The 17743-nt window shown below is 44.1% G+C and overlaps 1 protein-coding gene across 1 annotated transcript in view; it reads right to left on the bottom strand.

Moving 5' to 3' along the window:
• The window catches only part of ramp1 (receptor activity modifying protein 1), a 34964-nt gene continuing 17221 nt past the window's right edge, over positions 1–17743 (bottom strand). Inside the window, exons 2-3 of the mRNA XM_062565134.1 lie at positions 12191–12335; positions 1–1731 (exon numbers count right to left, since the gene is read on the bottom strand). Coding sequence (XP_062421118.1) covers positions 1476–1731; positions 12191–12335 — 401 coding nt within the window. The 3' untranslated portion in view covers positions 1–1475. The remainder of the gene's footprint in view (positions 1732–12190; positions 12336–17743) is intronic.

The raw sequence follows: 17743 nt of genomic DNA, 5'->3' as shown, positions 1-17743 counted from the left end.
CAACGTCTCAGACACTTTAATCAGATACTTTATTCAACTTTTCATAGATTTTACAATTCAGTCGGTAGACGTCACTCCAACGGATTATTGGACATTTCACTGCAAACACCACCCTCGGTTTTCCGAGAGCGTTTGCAACAAAGTGCAAGCGATGTTGGGTGTGGGTGTCCTGCCAAACGGGTCAGAGGTCAATGGATCCATAAAGAAAAGAGAGCGCTCACGGTGCCACGCTGGCAGATCATGACTCCCACAGAAAGCTCCAGGCCATGTTCAGCGTCGGCTCATGTTCCCTCTGAAGTCACGTCTGTGATTCATCCACAGTGGGTTTCTTTGTTGTCTTTTCTTGTTTTTTTTTCCATTTGGCAACAATTTCCCACACCTAAAATGAAAGAAATCCATTTGGTAATTATTGGGCAAGTGTCTTTCTATATTGCGGCAAAAAATGGATAATAGAAGTGTTTCAGGGAAACATCGGAAAGACTGTGAGAATTTTTGGTTAATTAACTGTCCCCCAGGATTCAGTCCTCCTGTGTGCTCAGCCGCTGGCTTCTCTGCATTTCGGTTTCCTTGGTGATGGAGGATGGAAGCCGGAGATCCAACATCATCACAGCACTCCCAGATTGGGGCCTCGACCCTTGTCTAGTGTCCACATCTGCCAATCTTCCGAATATGACCTTGTCATCTCCGGCTTTTTGTTTTTCCAGCTGTTGGAGTTGGTATCTTGTAGTGGAGCATCTTTGCGGGTGGAGGTACGCAGCAGGTATGTCGAGGAGCTTTTTGATGAGAAACATAAGAAACTAAAAACAGACAGATTCCACTCCTACCGACGCTCGGCAGCGTGAACATAATCCATCTGCATAACAAAGAGTATATTTAGAATATAATGTGTGTGTGTTGAAATCGACTATCTTTGTGTGACGTGAAATTTCCACGAGAGAGGAATGGATTTGTTTAAAAAACGATTGATTGTTACCAACACGTTGTGACAGTCCACTCAGAGATACGTACATATATTTACAGTATATATTCACATCAAATCTGATACACCTGGGTTCCCTAAACAGAAAGGTCGTGTCCAATGGCGTGAAGCAAGTTCAGCACCTTGTTTTGATCCTGTGGATTTTCACCATATGCAACATTCTTTGAAGCAACTTCTCTCGAGAAATTCATTTTTTAATTGTAATGTTATTGTAAATATGATAATATTTCATGTCATTTAGATTCAAATTCAGGTGCCCAGTTCAGAGATGGGAGTTGTGTTGGTATCGGTGCATCAATGACGTAGTTTGTGTTTTTTTTTTGCTGTCTAGCTCCTCTTCCAGGTCTATGATGAAGTCCTTCTGGTCCAAATGAAACACTAACACTCAGAAAGAGACATCCTTTGGTCACTGGGGGGGTGGATTTGATGCAGAAGAAGGACACCTCTTGTCTGGACATTTACCACCCAGGTCACCGCCCCCCCCCCCCCCCCTTCACTACACAATCCCCTCGCTGCGTTTGCTCCTCCACACCACCAGGCCCGTCATGAGGAGCGTGACCAGGATGGGAACCACAATGAAGGGCCCCAGGATGCGATTGGGTGGGTCCTTCAGAAGCCGCCCGGACAGCGAGCAGTCCTGGAAGTAGTGCCTGTGGATCCGGATGAAGAACTCGTCCACCTGCCTGTTGGGCCAGAAGCAATTCATGTTCTTGGCCAGCAGGAAGGTGCAGTTCGTCAGCTCGCCGTACAGCCTGCAATAGAAGAAGAAAAAACAGTCAGTCAGTGAAGACGGTGCACATCAACTCGTATTGTTAAATGAATTCATTTGACGTTTAACATCAACATAAGTGTGCATGGGGATGACGACTAACCCATGATTAGGTCCTGCTGGATGCTACGTTGTCTGAATCCAATAAAGATGCTGAAGCTTATGGTATCAGTCTCGGGCTGGAAAGCAATGCTACTGTTGGTTTCTACTTTAAAGAGTAACCTATTTAATGTTCACCTCTCCTGCTTACGACAGATCAAATAACCACACTGTCTGCTCCGTTCCCCAGACGTTCACTCATAGTTCTACGTAGCGGATAGAATTAAAAAACACAATATCTCTGTTGCTACAGGGCTCCAAAAGGCTTTGGGACGTGCAGGAAGTCAATGCTTTGCACAACCGCCACGCTTATGGTTGCAAAGCTTATTTTCTGGGAGAGGGATTAAGAGAACGGTCAATAACAAACCAACATTTTTTCTGTTGACAAAATTCCAATTAACCACCTGTGATTTTATAAATTACCTTTTTAAGCCCTGTTGGCTAATCTTTAAAATGCATTGTGATCAAACCGATGCATTAGCCTTTGTCCGTTCTAATTAAGAAATGACAATAAAGAATTAACGGCATCACCTTGTATAATATGGTAATGTGTTGCATAAATCCTGTACAGTGACAGAATAACGTCCCTTTGGGACGGACTGAAGACAAACACATTAGCAGATTGTCCAGGTGGCTCAGAGGCAAAAACACTTGTCCTTCACCTAGTGAAAAACAAGAGTGGAGGGGTCTATTTGTTTGTACCTAGTGTGTGCGCGTGTGTGTGTGTGTTTTTCTTCTCCACGGTGTGGTGATCCCCATCATAATCAAGGTAATGACCCATGATTATGACATACGGAGCGCACGGAGGATTCTGTGAATGTGCACATCGAGGTCACATCAGCCAGCAAATCACACGCACGCTCTCCCCATCATGACGCCTATTGGACCCCAGGTCCATTGCCCTGCAGCTCATTTTGAGTGCAGCTCCTGAAGAATAAATGGAAACTGTATTGTGTTTTTTTTAAGCGTTAAACTAAATGCTGCTGATTATGAACCTGACATCAGGCCCAGAATGTAGATGCAAAAAAATTGTTAAACCGCAATTTATTTGTGCTACAGATGTAACCTCAAGAACTTTAAAGCTTAAACTTACTGATCTATTAAAGATGCATTGATTTCATATCCGCGCCCCAAAAAACGCTCCGCTTTGGTCTCCATCCCTGCAAAACGTTGCATCGACTCGTTTCAGGCCACTTGGCTGCAGGCGGGTGCCATGCAGCGGAGAAGGGGCACACGGTGCAGTGAGAAGGGAGCTGCACATTATGAGGGATTATAGCTCTGCATACATGTGGTCAACTGTCACAGTCTTTACTTAAAAGTAATAGTTAGTGTTTTAATGCAATGCAGCAGAATGAAAATCTAAATGATGTCCCTGGATCGTCCCGTCCGAGGGGCACAACTCTTTGGTTTAGTATTATTGTTGTTTAGTTACAGCTTTTGATGATCCAACCCTCTGTGGAGTATTTATTGAGCTTCACTCACTCCGTTGGTTTCTTCCTGGCTTCGTTAGCAGAAGGTAGGTTGAGCATCAATGTTTTTTAGTCCAAAGAGCGACATTATATGGCAGCGGAGCGTCGTGTGAACAAACTGAGGCCTTTCCCCCAGGAGACCCCCGTCCGACAGGAAGTGAACAGCAAATACTGACTCAGCGGGTCATTGTTAAACTTGTTGGGTAACATCGCTTGTTTCGCCTTTATTGTGTAATACATTCTACTGAAGGCATTTGCTTTTTATTCTTTTTATTGTAATGGATTCACTGTATTTTTTATATTTTTTTTATAGTGTAATTATCATAAAGTTGTGCTGCAGATGTTCCTTTTATAGAAACAAGCCCCTGAATCGATGGTGTCCCCATTTAATTGTCCATATTTTCAGCATCAATACATTCGCTCCTGCTGACCGCCCTCGGCTTGTTGGAATAAAAGAAGCCAGAGGTCAAATGTGAAGGTCGGTTGGTTATTTCATATTGAGTAAAAGAAGAAGGTTTTAAGTCAACACAACTTTTATTTTGATTCATTTATATCATTTTGTTTCTAATAGATGCCTTTAATATGATTTGTTTGTGTGTCAAACTACAGCCAAAGTGTTTTCCACTTCTTTAACTAATAATTGGAAAGCAAAGTTATATCGGGCTCGTCTCTTCTTTAATGCTGGTCCGTGATCCTAATCTCAACTTTACCATTAGGTCATCGTGTGTCTCAAGGCTGATGTGAATATTCATGAGGCACATTTTGAAATAATACCAAACATCAACATTCAACGTACGCCATTGTAATGGTAAAAATGCTCAATGACAACACTAGATCTCACTAGTCTCTACTTCCAACTACTCACCCACTGTGACATGAACCCACATGAGCTCTGTGTGGTGGGTGGGGGTGTGAGAGGGAACATGCTTGTATGTATTATGTTGGCATTGTGCATGAGGTTTTTATTCATTACACAGAGGCAGAAAAAGCAGAGCAGCCAGGGAGGGACATTGAATTGCCATCTTATTTACTTTTACCAACCATTTCTATGTGAAGAGCTGGAATCTGCAGCTGATCTCACTCCTAAAGTTAAGCGTCATGACCAATTATGATCCAGCTTTAATTGCAATTGCAAAAGGTTAATTAAATTGCTCCTATTTGAAAGTCAAAGGAACTTAATGAAAATAAAATGGTAATTTCTTTCCTCTAAACGGGACCATAATTAAATGGACATCATGCCATATTTCATAAGATTTGAAACCAGAGATTGAGACCATACACTCTTATTTTCAATGTTTACTTAAAATATTTCAGTACCAGTCAACAGATGGGACACATTTTCTCATTAAATTGAATGAGGGAATGTTTCCAAACTTATACTGGTACTGTAAATAAAGTGAGAAGTGGAAACTTGTACTCATAGGCTTCTATCCAACCAGATTGCTTTTTGCATACAGAAGAGTTTGCTCCGCTGCGTCGAGGAGACGGTTCACACAGAACGGCACAACGTTTCTGTTTAAAGGTTTCAGCGGCTTCCAGAGTCTGAAGAAGGCATAGGGATAAGAGAAGAAATAGATATATTTCTAAATATATATACTAAGATGTATTTGTAGCTATAGTGTATAGTCGTTACATAATTGCACTCCCAACTGTGTTTCACCTGAAACAATGTGCGTGTATACACTAATTCACTTCATCATCGGCTCATAATGTAGAAGCAGGGAGACAGAAATAGATGCAGACCTGCATGATGTATGCAGTGAGAGTCAAGCAGCCTAATTGATTAAATTGTGCATGAAAGAATTCCATTAGAAGAAGATGAAGTACACAGGGGGCTGAATCAGGCAGCGGTAGTTTGATCATAATCTACAGATGTGTGTGTGTGTGAATTAATGAAAGCAACACAGAGCAGAGCTGCTCTATTGACTTGAGGAACGAGTGATCACACTCACACATGAAGTGTTTTATGCACCACGCACCAATTGACAAGGAAGTCGCAAGTTTTGACAAGACTGACAAAAATTAGTTTTAGCATTGAACCTCAAGCGTTTAAGTGGAGTGAGATCTCCTGCAGAGAGCTCCCACTCGGTCAGAAATACTCATAACGTGATTTTCGCTATTCTGACCGCTATCGACTTGGGAAACATGAAGTGTGCTTATTGCCCTTCTGACAACCTCTGAGTGACACTATGTTTAGAAGCAGTGCATATTTAGCCGCGGTGGACCTGACCTCTTTGAGTGGCAAACATCTCTGGGGTGACGCCGCGGCGCCCGGGGGAAGTGGGGCAAAGAAAATAAAGACAAAATACATTTGCCTGGTAAAAAAAAAAAGCAAATAGTTGCAAGCTGACATTCCGTGAGGATTACTCACTTCACTACATGAACAGAATATTTCTGCAGTTTACAGCTAATGTTGAACATAAACACCAGTAAACTTTTCTGTCAAATGGAAGTAACTCCAGTCCTCTGTGGTAACGGTCTCTCTGTGAATGCCAAACGTTGTGTAAATCATTTGTAAAAGGAAATTGAACCTGGAAGTTTGAGTTTTGGTCAAATAAGTGAATGAAAAGCATTTTTGGGGAAATTATAATTTTGATTTAGTTCTTGAATTGTTTTGAATAAATATTTATTTTCATTCTTGACTATATGTTGAGGTCTTCAGTTACAGATTTTATATTTTCTTTCTTCAAGTTTTCATTTTTTTCTTCTCACTTTCAGATCGTATTTCTTTACTTTCAGACTCCTGGACCTGATCTGGCTTAATTAAAAAAAGATCAAAGACGGTCACAAAAAGACACGTTTCTATGGCAATTCTGAATCGTCATAGAAACGCATCTTATTCTCTCACTTGTTACTTTGGACCAGAAAAGCCCCCCCCCCCCCCATCCATCACTTGTATTTACAGTTGAGAAAAATGCTCTCATGCTGCTGGGAGAGATCACCTTTTTTATTGCTTTGTTATTCTGCAAACCCCACGCTGCTCTCTGCTTCTGGGGGAGATCGAACGTCCGAATGTGAGCGTGTGCGCGCGTACTTTCCCTCACGAGAGCTAAAACTTTGCATCGGCTACAACCGACAGCACAATAGTTCTCTCAATGCCTCCAGAGAGGGATGTCAGGCGTCTGATAATTTATCCTTATTGCAGTCTAATTCTCTCCCTTTGCCCCGGACCACAGGCTCTTTGTTTAAAAATAGCTCCCTTTCTGGTTTCCTCGAGCGTTGTTTTTCTTTTTTTATCTGCGATTGTTGGAGTGTGTTTCGGTCAGTCAGTGAGTCACGCATGCCTGTCAGCCCTCTGTTATAACTTCAACATAACAGACGTGAGTTAGGAGCGACGCCCGGGCCTCAGCAAAGCTAATTAAAGTCCTCTTTCTGTGCACCATAGCAGCGATTAAACTGCTCATTAGCTGCTGATTAGGAAAGGATTGCTGTGTGTTTATACAGCTCGAATGACTGGATAGCATCCAGCATCGCAGCTGTTACGCAAGGCATCTTGAACAGCATTAGGATCTACATATCAGCCTTCTTTAGGGAGGTTTTTCATTTGTTTTGAAGTTTGGTAAAAAAAAAAAAAAAGTAAAAAGCAGTCATTCAGTTTAAAAGATCATCAAAGTGTCAGCCATACATTGTCTGAACCTATTCTTCTGCTAGAGAGAACGTCTGCATTTGTTCCTGTTGCTTCAAGGGAATAATTGCCTCCTCTCTTCTGAAAAAAAAAAAAAAAAAAAACTATTCTGTTTGATCTCCCACCTCCTGTATTATTAGCTTTTAGTATATTGGCACACTGCGTCGTAATCGGCAATGTTTATAATGTGATGAGGAGCTGCGTTAATATATGTGAGAGCCCTTTGAGGAGCGCACGACACAAAGTGTTTCCCCTCCGAGGCGTCTCCTTCTTCTGAGGCTTTGCATCAGTCCTGCAAACATGCACTTTGACCACCCATTGGTTCCGCTGGGCTTCCAGAGCAGGAGAGGAGTTATTTTCCCATATTTGTGCAACAAAACAGAGCCGAGAGTGTGCTGTGTGTGCGCCGTGCTGTGCTTTTCTGATTTTTAATACCATGGGAAAGTTCCCTTCTAAAGTAAGAGGCATCCATTCGAGCATTATAATTAGACATAAAAAGTTAAGTAATTTCTATTGTAAAAAGAAAAAAAAGATCTGTTGAAAATACGGTGATAAACCGGCAGCTGTGGCTCCACCGTAAAGATGACAGCTACAACGTATTAGACATTTTGGGATGGTTTTTTTTTTAACTGTAAATTTCACAGTTTACCACCATTATTTGTTTACAATAATTTACTTTAAAAACAATATTTTACAGTACACGATGGTCCGTAAATTAAACATGAACGAAATATATTTTTTTAGTAATTTTTTAAGTAATTCATGTAAAAATCACAATATTGAATGATTTCCATATTACGGTGCATTTCTGTTGTCAGTATAATTTCTGTTTTCTGTTGTCGGTGATTCGATGTATTTATTACAAAATATGATGCCAAAATACCTTTCTGTGCTGACTTATACACTCACGGTGTTTAACTGTCAAATTAATTCAATTTAACAGTGTGTTACTGTTTGGATTTGACAGTTTTTCAGTCCTCTTGGAGCGCAGGGAACCTTTAATGTGCAGTAAACAGCTTGCTGTCATACCCCTGGTGTGTGCGTATGTGTGTGTGTGTGTGTGCGCGCGCTCGATTACAGGAGCGGCATCGCGTGGGTCGATGTCGTGGCGAGCTGCTCATCATCTCGTATCGGGGCCGGTCACGCTGCAGTCAGTAGGGACCCTTGTTTGTTTAATGCAACACTTTTGCAGATGTTGGTCTCTGGTGCCTCTGACCTTCTTGACCTGAATCCCGAGTCACGTCGTGCGAACTTGGACTTCGTCCTGCTCCCCTTCCTGCCTAAAGCGACACGCCAACGAGTGCCAATCAGGACCTGAGAAAAGCAGCTGCTGCTGAAGAATCACTTGATTTACAGCAAAAACAATGGTCCCTGGTTATAATTCTGGAGGCGTTTGTGTTTGAGTTTGTGTGTTTTTGTGCGTGGTGCCACAATCAGCAGCCTAACAGCAAACAGAGGGGATGGATGAATGTGAACAACAGGGTCTTGTGCTGCTGAGGTTCTGCAGATGGATTGACAAGCGTACATATTCATTTACAGCGGATTATCTTATTACGAGATGAACAATATTTCACCTTTTTATCCCCCATCAAATGCAGATTAGGGTTGTGGCGCTTCACATTTGCGTCTTCGTTTTTCCTCATATCGCACACAGTCTGAGAAGTAGGGTGATATTTTTAGTTCCAGCTTATTCTATTTGCTCAGAGTTGCTAGAAAATTGATTTCTACAAAAGGGGATATAAAATGCCATCTTAATCTTATAAAATGGTCCAAACGTTCCCTACAAGTAGTTTCACCATATTTCTAATTTCCGATAAAACTGGAGAATTACTACAGGAGCGATATCAGCGGAATGTTGAGGCCGAGCGGATCTAAGCAGAGATCCTCCCCAGCCGGAGGACATGGTCTGTGCGATGGCTGCAGAAAACATCAAAGGAACCTAATAATTGGAGTTGTGCCCATCGGTTGAAGCAATTAAATGGCTCCTTTCTTTGTTCAGAGAAGCCTTTGGCACCGAGGAATTGGACATGACAGCTGAGTATAGAATCCGTTATCATTCTCAAATCGTCATCATCATCATCATTTCAAAATGAAGCCTCGGCCATCAGCTTGACGAACACAGACTAAACGTGTGACCGAGGGGGGGGGGGGGCGTGCAGTCTGTGGGACGCTGACCTCTTATTAAGAGTATTTAAGCTTTAGTGAGAGTTCGAAATCCTCTTTACAAACAAAAACATTTCTAAAATGTTCTCAAAAATGACCCACAATTAAAAAAAGGTTATATCTCTGCAACCAGAGGATCTATTTGAATGATGTGGGTGTCGTAATCAAGGGAGAACTTGTGAGGTTTAGGAATGAAGTGGAAATATCCCTGAAATATATGTTGCAGGTTAAGAGGGAATGAAGAAGCCACACTGCAGAATTTAAAAAGTTACAGGTCTGCCTTAAAAAAAAAATACACTTGATTATCCCTTCAGAATTAAAATATTCTTGTACTACGCCTCTACCAGATCATAGCAGAATAATTCTCTCTGCAATGGTTGATTTTAGTAACGTTATTTGGATCATTTTGTTCCCTTTGCATTCTGTCATGTACCAAACTATTTATTTCACTTGTACATGACTAATAGTGGTCAATACATCATAGGTGTGGGATTCTTTTTTTTCAAATTAACACAAACGTCTACTTATTTAAAAAAAAAAGAGCTTCTGCTGTTTAAGTTGATGTGCAGCACCGTGATTATTTAATCGTAAAAAGCCGTTTCCTCGGCATCCCTCAGAGCGTCAGAAGCTAAACCAACGCGTGGCAAAAAGAACTCACACACGTACATCCTGAGAGCTCCGATTCTTACATCGGGCTGTAAAAAGTGGAAATTGAACTTAGATGGTGACATGTTATCATTCCCGTCTCCATCTGGACGTCTACGTCCTTCCATCTGCCTTCCGTCTGCATTTGGTTCCATCTGCTAAGTGTCCCGTACAAACCGAGACGACGAATAGCAACATCTCTCTTCTTTCACTCCTCCTACGACGACAAAAACGTGCCACCAAATACATCCTTCCAGCGGGTTTATTGGCAAATGCCACATTTTCACAGCCGGGCCGGTATCAAGATAATTGAAATTAGTCTCAATTAAGAATCACCTTGGCAACAGACTGACTCGGCACCGAGGGGCTGGGTTTATCCCATTTCGGCTTCAATATTGCACGAAAGGATAAATGTCACATGTGTGTCATGAAGAAACTTTTTTTCTTCCAATGATTGCTAATTCATGCTTTTGAGAATACTCGATTATTATGGTTCATTGTGCTGCAAAACACCTAAAACATGAATGTGTATGCAAGGTGCATATTATGAAACCTCTGGATTTTGAGTCATGCATATTTGATGGAAGCAACTGTAAACAGCAAAGTGCTTTCCTGCCGCTCTAAATGTAGACGCCACTCTGAACTTCAACTGTAGTAACAAACAACATTATTGGAAAGTTAGAGCAATGCTACAGAAAATAAGGCCCTTAGAAGTGCTTGTAAGGTGAGTTGGGCACAGTGAGAGCTACATCATTATGGTAATATAGTAGCACACAACAGGTATTGTTAGATTATAAGACATTTATATGCAGGTAGAAGTGACTCTGTGTGGGTATCACTGCAAGTGTTGTCTTTAACTTTATGCTGATGACATTATAGAGAGTTTATGCAGAAAAGATAAGGACTCGGGCAGGGTAAAAGTAGAACTATCATGACACACACACACACACACACACACACACACACACACACACACACACACACACACACACACACACACACACACACACACACACACACACACACACACACACACACACACACACACACACAGCTTATGCTTTTTGTACAAATGAAAGAAATCCGCAGTGAATTTTGGGCATCTGTTCATCATATTTGACATTAAAATTTTTGATTCCCCTGTTGTTTTTTGGGGTTTCTTCTACTCTTAGCTAGACAAAGCTTTAGTGAGGTGTGATACGAGGTCAGTTAATCAAACTCCTCACAAATAGTTAATTATCCACCAAACGTTTGCCAATTATGTTGACCCAAGTGTTCCAATTTTACCTTTTCTCTGTGCTGTACCTTGGAAATTTAGATGTCACTAAGACGTTGTGTTTGAAGACGTTTTAAACCTTGCTATCAAAGGATTTGATAGAGATGGTCAGTGACTTGCCATAGTTAAGAAATAGAAGGTGAGAGATTATTACAGAATGTATAGTTCTTCTGGTGCATCTCCAAATGAAGCTCCTAGATCATATGGATAAACTGTTGTATATGTATAAATGTATAAATGTAATTCTGTTGCCATGTGACATGCAGGATCACACCATTTGAATTCAGTGTGCTGAGTGGAAGCTCAATCATCAAAAGATAAGGCGGTCAATTATACAAAAATAATAACACACAATAATAACGGAGACCCAAAATGCCACTCCTAATCAATAAAGGGTGCAATTTAAGATTTCATGATAATATTTAGTAATGGTTATTCTAAATAAAACTAAGTAGGGCAAAGTTCTGACTGAATGACAACCACAGGCCTTACTTTACCCAAATTAACCTTTCATCTTTTTATTCTCCAAATAAACTGTGACACAGTTGGCTCTGGCCTAAAGCTGAATTAAAGGCCTGGCAGTGCCCGTCACTCAGGACGGGGATTTCATCTTTTTAACTACAAAACAGCGTGAGGACCAATTCCTGCACTCAAGCGGGGCGGCGCATGTTTATTCGAAGCAAATTATTCCAATAACTGACCCCTCAAAATTTGAGGACAACTGTGAAAACCTGTGGCGCCAGACGTCCCTCAGAGTGAGCGCAAAGATAATATTTGGATACGCACAAAAGATCCCTGTTCAGGCCACAGGCGGACGGCCTTTAGTTCCTCGCATTTACAGTCTCAGCGTAATCCTCTCGTTCCCCTCCAGTTTTCTCCCCCACTCTCCTCACCCTCACCCATTATCTAATCAGCTGTTTGGAAGGTAACCAGAACGTCGGGACTATTTTTTTAGACCTTGCCAGGAACAGGCACACTCCAAGTATGGAGTTAACTCGCCAGTCGTCCACTTGAGCTGCACGACGGGTAAAGGTAACATCTGTGAGGATCATGGTGTACCTTTAATGCCCTTTAATGCCCATATGGAAAGCTCATTGTGTCGTTTGCATTAGTGCTTTCTCTGCATGTGTGTGTGTGTGTGTGTGTGTGTGTTTATTCTACTCACTCGAATGTGTCATCCCAGCTGCACCAGCGTCTCTCGTCCAGCTCGTGCATGTCCAGTCTGAATTTGGCCATGCAGAACTCCTCAATGGCAAATTCATAGCGGGATCCACACCCAATGGCTGGCACACACTGAGACATTGTTGACACTGGGGGGGGGGGGGAGGGGAGGGAAAAAAAGGGCAAACAGAAAGATATTTTGTAAACAGAAATGTCAAAAAAATTGGGATGAGAGTTGCAGAGTACACACACACGTGATCCCTTGTTAATCTGTGTGTGTGTGTGTGTGTCCGTGCATGCAGGACAGGCTGCACTGATGATCGGTATCATTGCCAAGACCCAAAACAACACACATACTGAATAATATTGCGCAGTGAGCCCTGTTAATAAGAGGGAGGACGCTCTAGACATTGAGGAGGAAGCTCTTGGTTTATTAGCCGTGACACACAGTGTTTGAGAAGAGAGCCGAGATCCAAAGATGGACATGCAGCTAAAAATGGATGTTAAGGCACAATTATAATATCTGATGGAAAGTTGTCATGAAAAGGTCTTATCAGATAGTGGCAGGTTGTAATTAAGGGAACTAAAATGTGCTTTCTTCCTAGGAGTTGGACAAGAATATACATATTCTGCACATTTTCCCGTCTTTGGGTACCGAGAAAAGCGCTATAAAGAAGTATTATTATCATCATCATTATACATTATATGGCTTAGCTTAGCAGAGTCTGGACAAAAGGAAACTCATGGAACTGCTCTTTAGCAGCCTCTGCTCCATGATGGATCATAGACATCCTGTCGGACGGGAAGCAGGACATGAGACTAGAAAACCCCCCCCTCTCAGCCCCCAGCCCCATCAGCACTGGTCCCCCCCCCCCAAGGCTGCGTTCTTTCCCCTCTCCTCCCTGTACGGCTACACCTCCAGCCACCAGCCCGTCACCTCTGGTGGGGATGAACCTCTTACACCATTTTAACCCCAACAGCAGAAAACAAAAGAGCTTGTTTTTTTCAGCTTGTTATTTTTAAATTACAGCGTGCTGAAATTAACAAAGCAATTGTGACGTTTTGCACAAAAATGGGTTAATTATCTTTTAATCTTATAAACAGCTGTCATGTTAATATACTTGGCCAGCCTGTTTGATTATCTTTCTTTAATTACTTCTTCCTAACTCTCCGCCTCCTTTCCCCCTGCAGCATTGACTCATTATCAGTGCCTTCCCTGGTTTTTCTCCCACAGCTGCCCCCCCCCCCTCGCTCGGTCTCACTACAACCTGCCGCGTCTTATTGAATCTGCATGCATTGACTTACATCTCTGTTCATCCCTCTCTCTCTGAGTACCTCTCACTCGTTCCGAATGTCCACGTGTCACACGTGCAGATTGTTTAATGCATGTATATCTTGCAGAAGGGACACATCTGAGGATCCAGCTGGTGGGAGAGAGGTTTTCAGAGGGTCGTCTCAGGGCTTGATCAGATTGGTTGGCTGTCTACTACCCACTGTGTGTACACCCCGACGTCCTCCCCGAGAAAAACAATTCCACTCCACTTCTGCCTTTGCATCTCAGACGGTGTTCAAATTGGGCTGAGCACATGACGACCATTCGTTGATCTGTCAGAAGGATTAAGGAGACAGGATGTTACGCGCTGATGAACCCATCAAAAATGAATGAACGCAAGATAGTGTTCAGGGATAGTGAACGTATTTTAAATGCTGGACTAAAAACAACTATTTAATGCAATACCAGTTTGAAATCAGAAGATAGACATTTGTGTCAAACTGTACTCGTGACTTTCTTCCGTACACCTGTAAACAAATGCTTAGCTAAAAGACACAGGAAGCAGCATCATAGCCAAACACTTTTTATTAGGGTGTCAGTGAACATGCCTGCGGCTGCACATTTATCCATCAGTAGTCAAACGGAAAAACACATGTCATGTTGCAAAGAAAAACATGCACCCATCTAATCTTTCTAACTGTTTTATTTTGCCCTAAATCGCTTCCCTCATTATCAAACCGATGATATGCACCCGAAGGGAGGCAGAACATTTTTTCATTTATAATATATCGATTTGGAGCTGTAAAAAAAACACAGAGACCTGAGGTCAGGCAGCATGTGCAACCCCCTCCCCGTCAACCTGGACTCGCTATTTTACATGTTAAAGAATGTATTGTGTGTGTGTGTGTGTGTTGCGAGTCATGTTGTTGCAAATATTTCCTTGCCTCCTAAAGACAACACGAACCTCGACATGGGTGGTATCACTGCGTGGTGGCATCACTCCACAATCATTTGGGATTTCCATTAGCCAAAGTTGAGGCTGGTTCCTTAATGTCCTGGTTCTCCCACGCTGGAGCCAGATGAGCAGATACTTAGTTTGTAAAAGATCAGAAGGAATTCTCATTACCACGACACAGTGCAGCTGATCTTCGGAGTGAGAGGGAAGACGTGGTGTGAGATCCCCGGCTCCATGAACTAGACCCAGCCAGACCTCATGAAGTCTGTTCCCGTGCTCTCACTCAGCTTGTCTGGTTAAAGAAGTCTGAGAAAACGAAGTCCACGGCCTGCTTGTTCGTGTCAGTAGACGGTCGGTGACCTTTGGCCTCTGTGTCCACTCTGCTGAACCCAGAGCAACTTTGGGGCACTCGATCCGTGTGATTGGTTGCGTGCGTCCAAGACGGGATCGGACTGCCTCTTGATCGTCGTCATCCGAGTACCGAAACTCTGAAATGAGCTAAAAACGAAGAGGCGCGTTGATTCCTCCCTTCTGAGCGCCTCATAGGGCGAATTTGCGTATTCAACATTTTAGTGCGTGAAGTCCTATCTGAACAGCTTGACAGCTGCTGGTCTTCTGCCTCTCCATCACACCGCCAGCCTGTTTCCTCGCAACCGTAACTGGAGTTTTTCCAGGCAACGGCGCCCCGAGGTTATGCGTGACTGAAAACATGTTGAGATTCGCTGAAATCAACAAAAACAAGCACGGGGTGTTACAGACTCAAGTTTAAAATGGGAGTGCACAGCGATGACGAGGGGGTGAATAAATGAGGCACTATATTCTTTTATAAAGCGAAACAAACGATACACAACTATCTTTAATCTCCCAGAAATCCCAAATCAGGTTTAGGGACTCTGACTCTTGCAGTGATTCCAAACCGGAGTCAATAGAAACAGAATAAACAAAAAACACAATAATAAATTAATAAAAACATATGTTGTTTTCTTCACGAATCTCTAAAAAGTTCCTTTCCGGCAGCGTCTGTGGCAGCAAGCCAGCTCCTGAGAGAGGAAAATGCAAATCCTCGTGTACGGCTTCACGCTGCCTTGATGAAGCAGATTGGGGGCGTTTGGAAATGTTTCAGTTGCGGCCTGTGCAGCAGACGGCAGACACGTCCTCTATGAAAACATTTTCATCCCCTCGTCACTTAGTTTGGAATGCCTTCTCATCTCAATCCTGTACACTCAGAATCCCATTCCAACGTTGAGTCCTCATTTTGAGTCATTACTGTTACACAGATTCCACCTAAATTAGTTGAGAGAGAGGCCACCATTTGAATCAGAAGAGGACCCGCCCTGCACAGCGTCCCGCGTTGCCATTGGGAGTCATTGCGTGACTCGACATGCCCGTGCTCTCCTGGTCAGGACTCCATTCGTTGACATTCCAAGCGCCGGCCTTGTGTGGATCTCCACCCACACGCCCGGCTGTGTTAACTCGGCCTCTTTGGCTGAGCGGTTTCTCTTCCAATCAGGGGATCGTGGTTGGATCTGATGTGTCCCTCGGTGGGTCGTGGTTGGATCTGATGTGTCCCTCGGTGGGTCGTGGTTGGATCTGATGTGTCCCTCGGTGGGTCGTGGTTGGATCTGATGTGTCCCTCGGTGGGTCGTGGTTGGATCTGATGTGTCCCTCGGTGGGTCGTGGTTGGATCTGATGTGTCCCTCGGTGTGTCGTGGTTGGATCTGATGTGTCCCTCGGTGTGTCGTGGTTGGATCTGATGTGTCCCTCGGTGTGTCGTGGTTGGATCTGATGTGTCCCTCGGTGTGTCGTGGTTGGATCTGATGTGTCCCTCGGTGTGTCGTGGTTGGATCTGATGTGTCCCTCGGTGTGTCGTGGTTGGATCTGATGTGTCCGTCGGTGTGTCGTGGTTGGATCTGATGTGTCCGTCGGTGTGTCGTGGTTGGATCTGATGTGTCCCTCGGTGTGTCGTGGTTGGATCTGATGTGTCCGTCGGTGTGTCGTGGTTGGATCTGATGTGTCCCTCGGTGTGTCGTGGTTGGATCTAATGTGTCCCTCGGTGGGTCGTGGTTGGATCTGATGTGTCCCTCGGTGGGTCGTGGTTGGATCTGATGTGTCCCTCGGTGGGTCGTGGTTGGATCTGATGTGTCCCTCGGTGGGTCGTGGTTGGATCTGATGTGTCCCTCGGTGGATCGTGGTTGGATCTGATGTGTCCCTCGGTGGATCGTGGTTGGATCTGATGTGTCCCTCGGTGGATCGTGGTTGGATCTGATGTGTCCCTCGGTGTGTCGTGGTTGGATCTGATGTGTCCCTCGGTGTGTCGTGGTTGGATCTGATGTGTCCCTCGGTGTGTCGTGGTTGGATCTGATGTGTCCCTCGGTGTGTCGTGGTTGGATCTGATGTGTCCCTCGGTGTGTCGTGGTTGGATCTGATGTGTCCCTCGGTGTGTCGTGGTTGGATCTGATGTGTCCCTCGGTGTGTCGTGGTTGGATCTGATGTGTCCCTCGGTGTGTCGTGGTTGGATCTGATGTGTCCCTCGGTGGGTCGTGGTTGGATCTGATGTGTCCCTCGGTGGGTCGTGGTTGGATCTGATGTGTCCCTCGGTGGGTCGTGGTTGGATCTGATGTGTCCCTCGGTGGGTCGTGGTTGGATCTGATGTGTCCCTCGGTGGGTCGTGGTTGGATCTGATGTGTCCCTCGGTGGATCGTGGTTGGATCTGATGTGTCCCTCGGTGGGTCGTGGTTGGATCTGATGTGTCCCTCGGTGGGTCGTGGTTGGATCTGATGTGTCCCTCGGTGGATCGTGGTTGGATCTGATGTGTCCCTCGGTGGGTCGTGGTTGGATCTGATGTGTCCCTCGGTGGGTCGTGGTTGGATCTGATGTGTCCCTCGGTGGGTCGTGGTTGGATCTGATGTGTCCCTCGGTGGATCGTGGTTGGATCTGATGTGTCCCTCGGTGGGTCGTGGTTGGATCTGATGTGTCCCTCGGTGGGTCGTGGTTGGATCTGATGTGTCCCTCGGTGGGTCGTGGTTGGATCTGATGTGTCCCTCGGTGGATCTGATGTGTCCCTCGGTGTGTCGTGGTTGGATCTGATGTGTCCCTCGGTGGATCGTGGTTGGATCTTATGTGGCCCTCGGTGAGACACTTTGCATCCAAATGGCACCTGAAGATTTGTTGGGAATGATGGCCCCTTGCATTGTAGACCCCCCCAATCAGTGTATAAATGGGTGTGGGAGTGTGTGACACGGGGGGAAGCCAGACTATTTGGAATTAGCAAAGGTGAAATTATTATCGGTATTGTCCAATTTGAAAAGGCTCTCGTTTTAAAACCACCA

This window comes from Pungitius pungitius, chromosome 10, assembly GCF_949316345.1.
Source record: "Pungitius pungitius chromosome 10, fPunPun2.1, whole genome shotgun sequence".
NCBI classification, from domain to species: domain Eukaryota; kingdom Metazoa; phylum Chordata; class Actinopteri; order Perciformes; family Gasterosteidae; genus Pungitius; species Pungitius pungitius.
The sequence above is the reverse complement of the archived record's forward strand: the minus strand, read 5'-3'. Positions and strand labels throughout refer to the sequence as shown.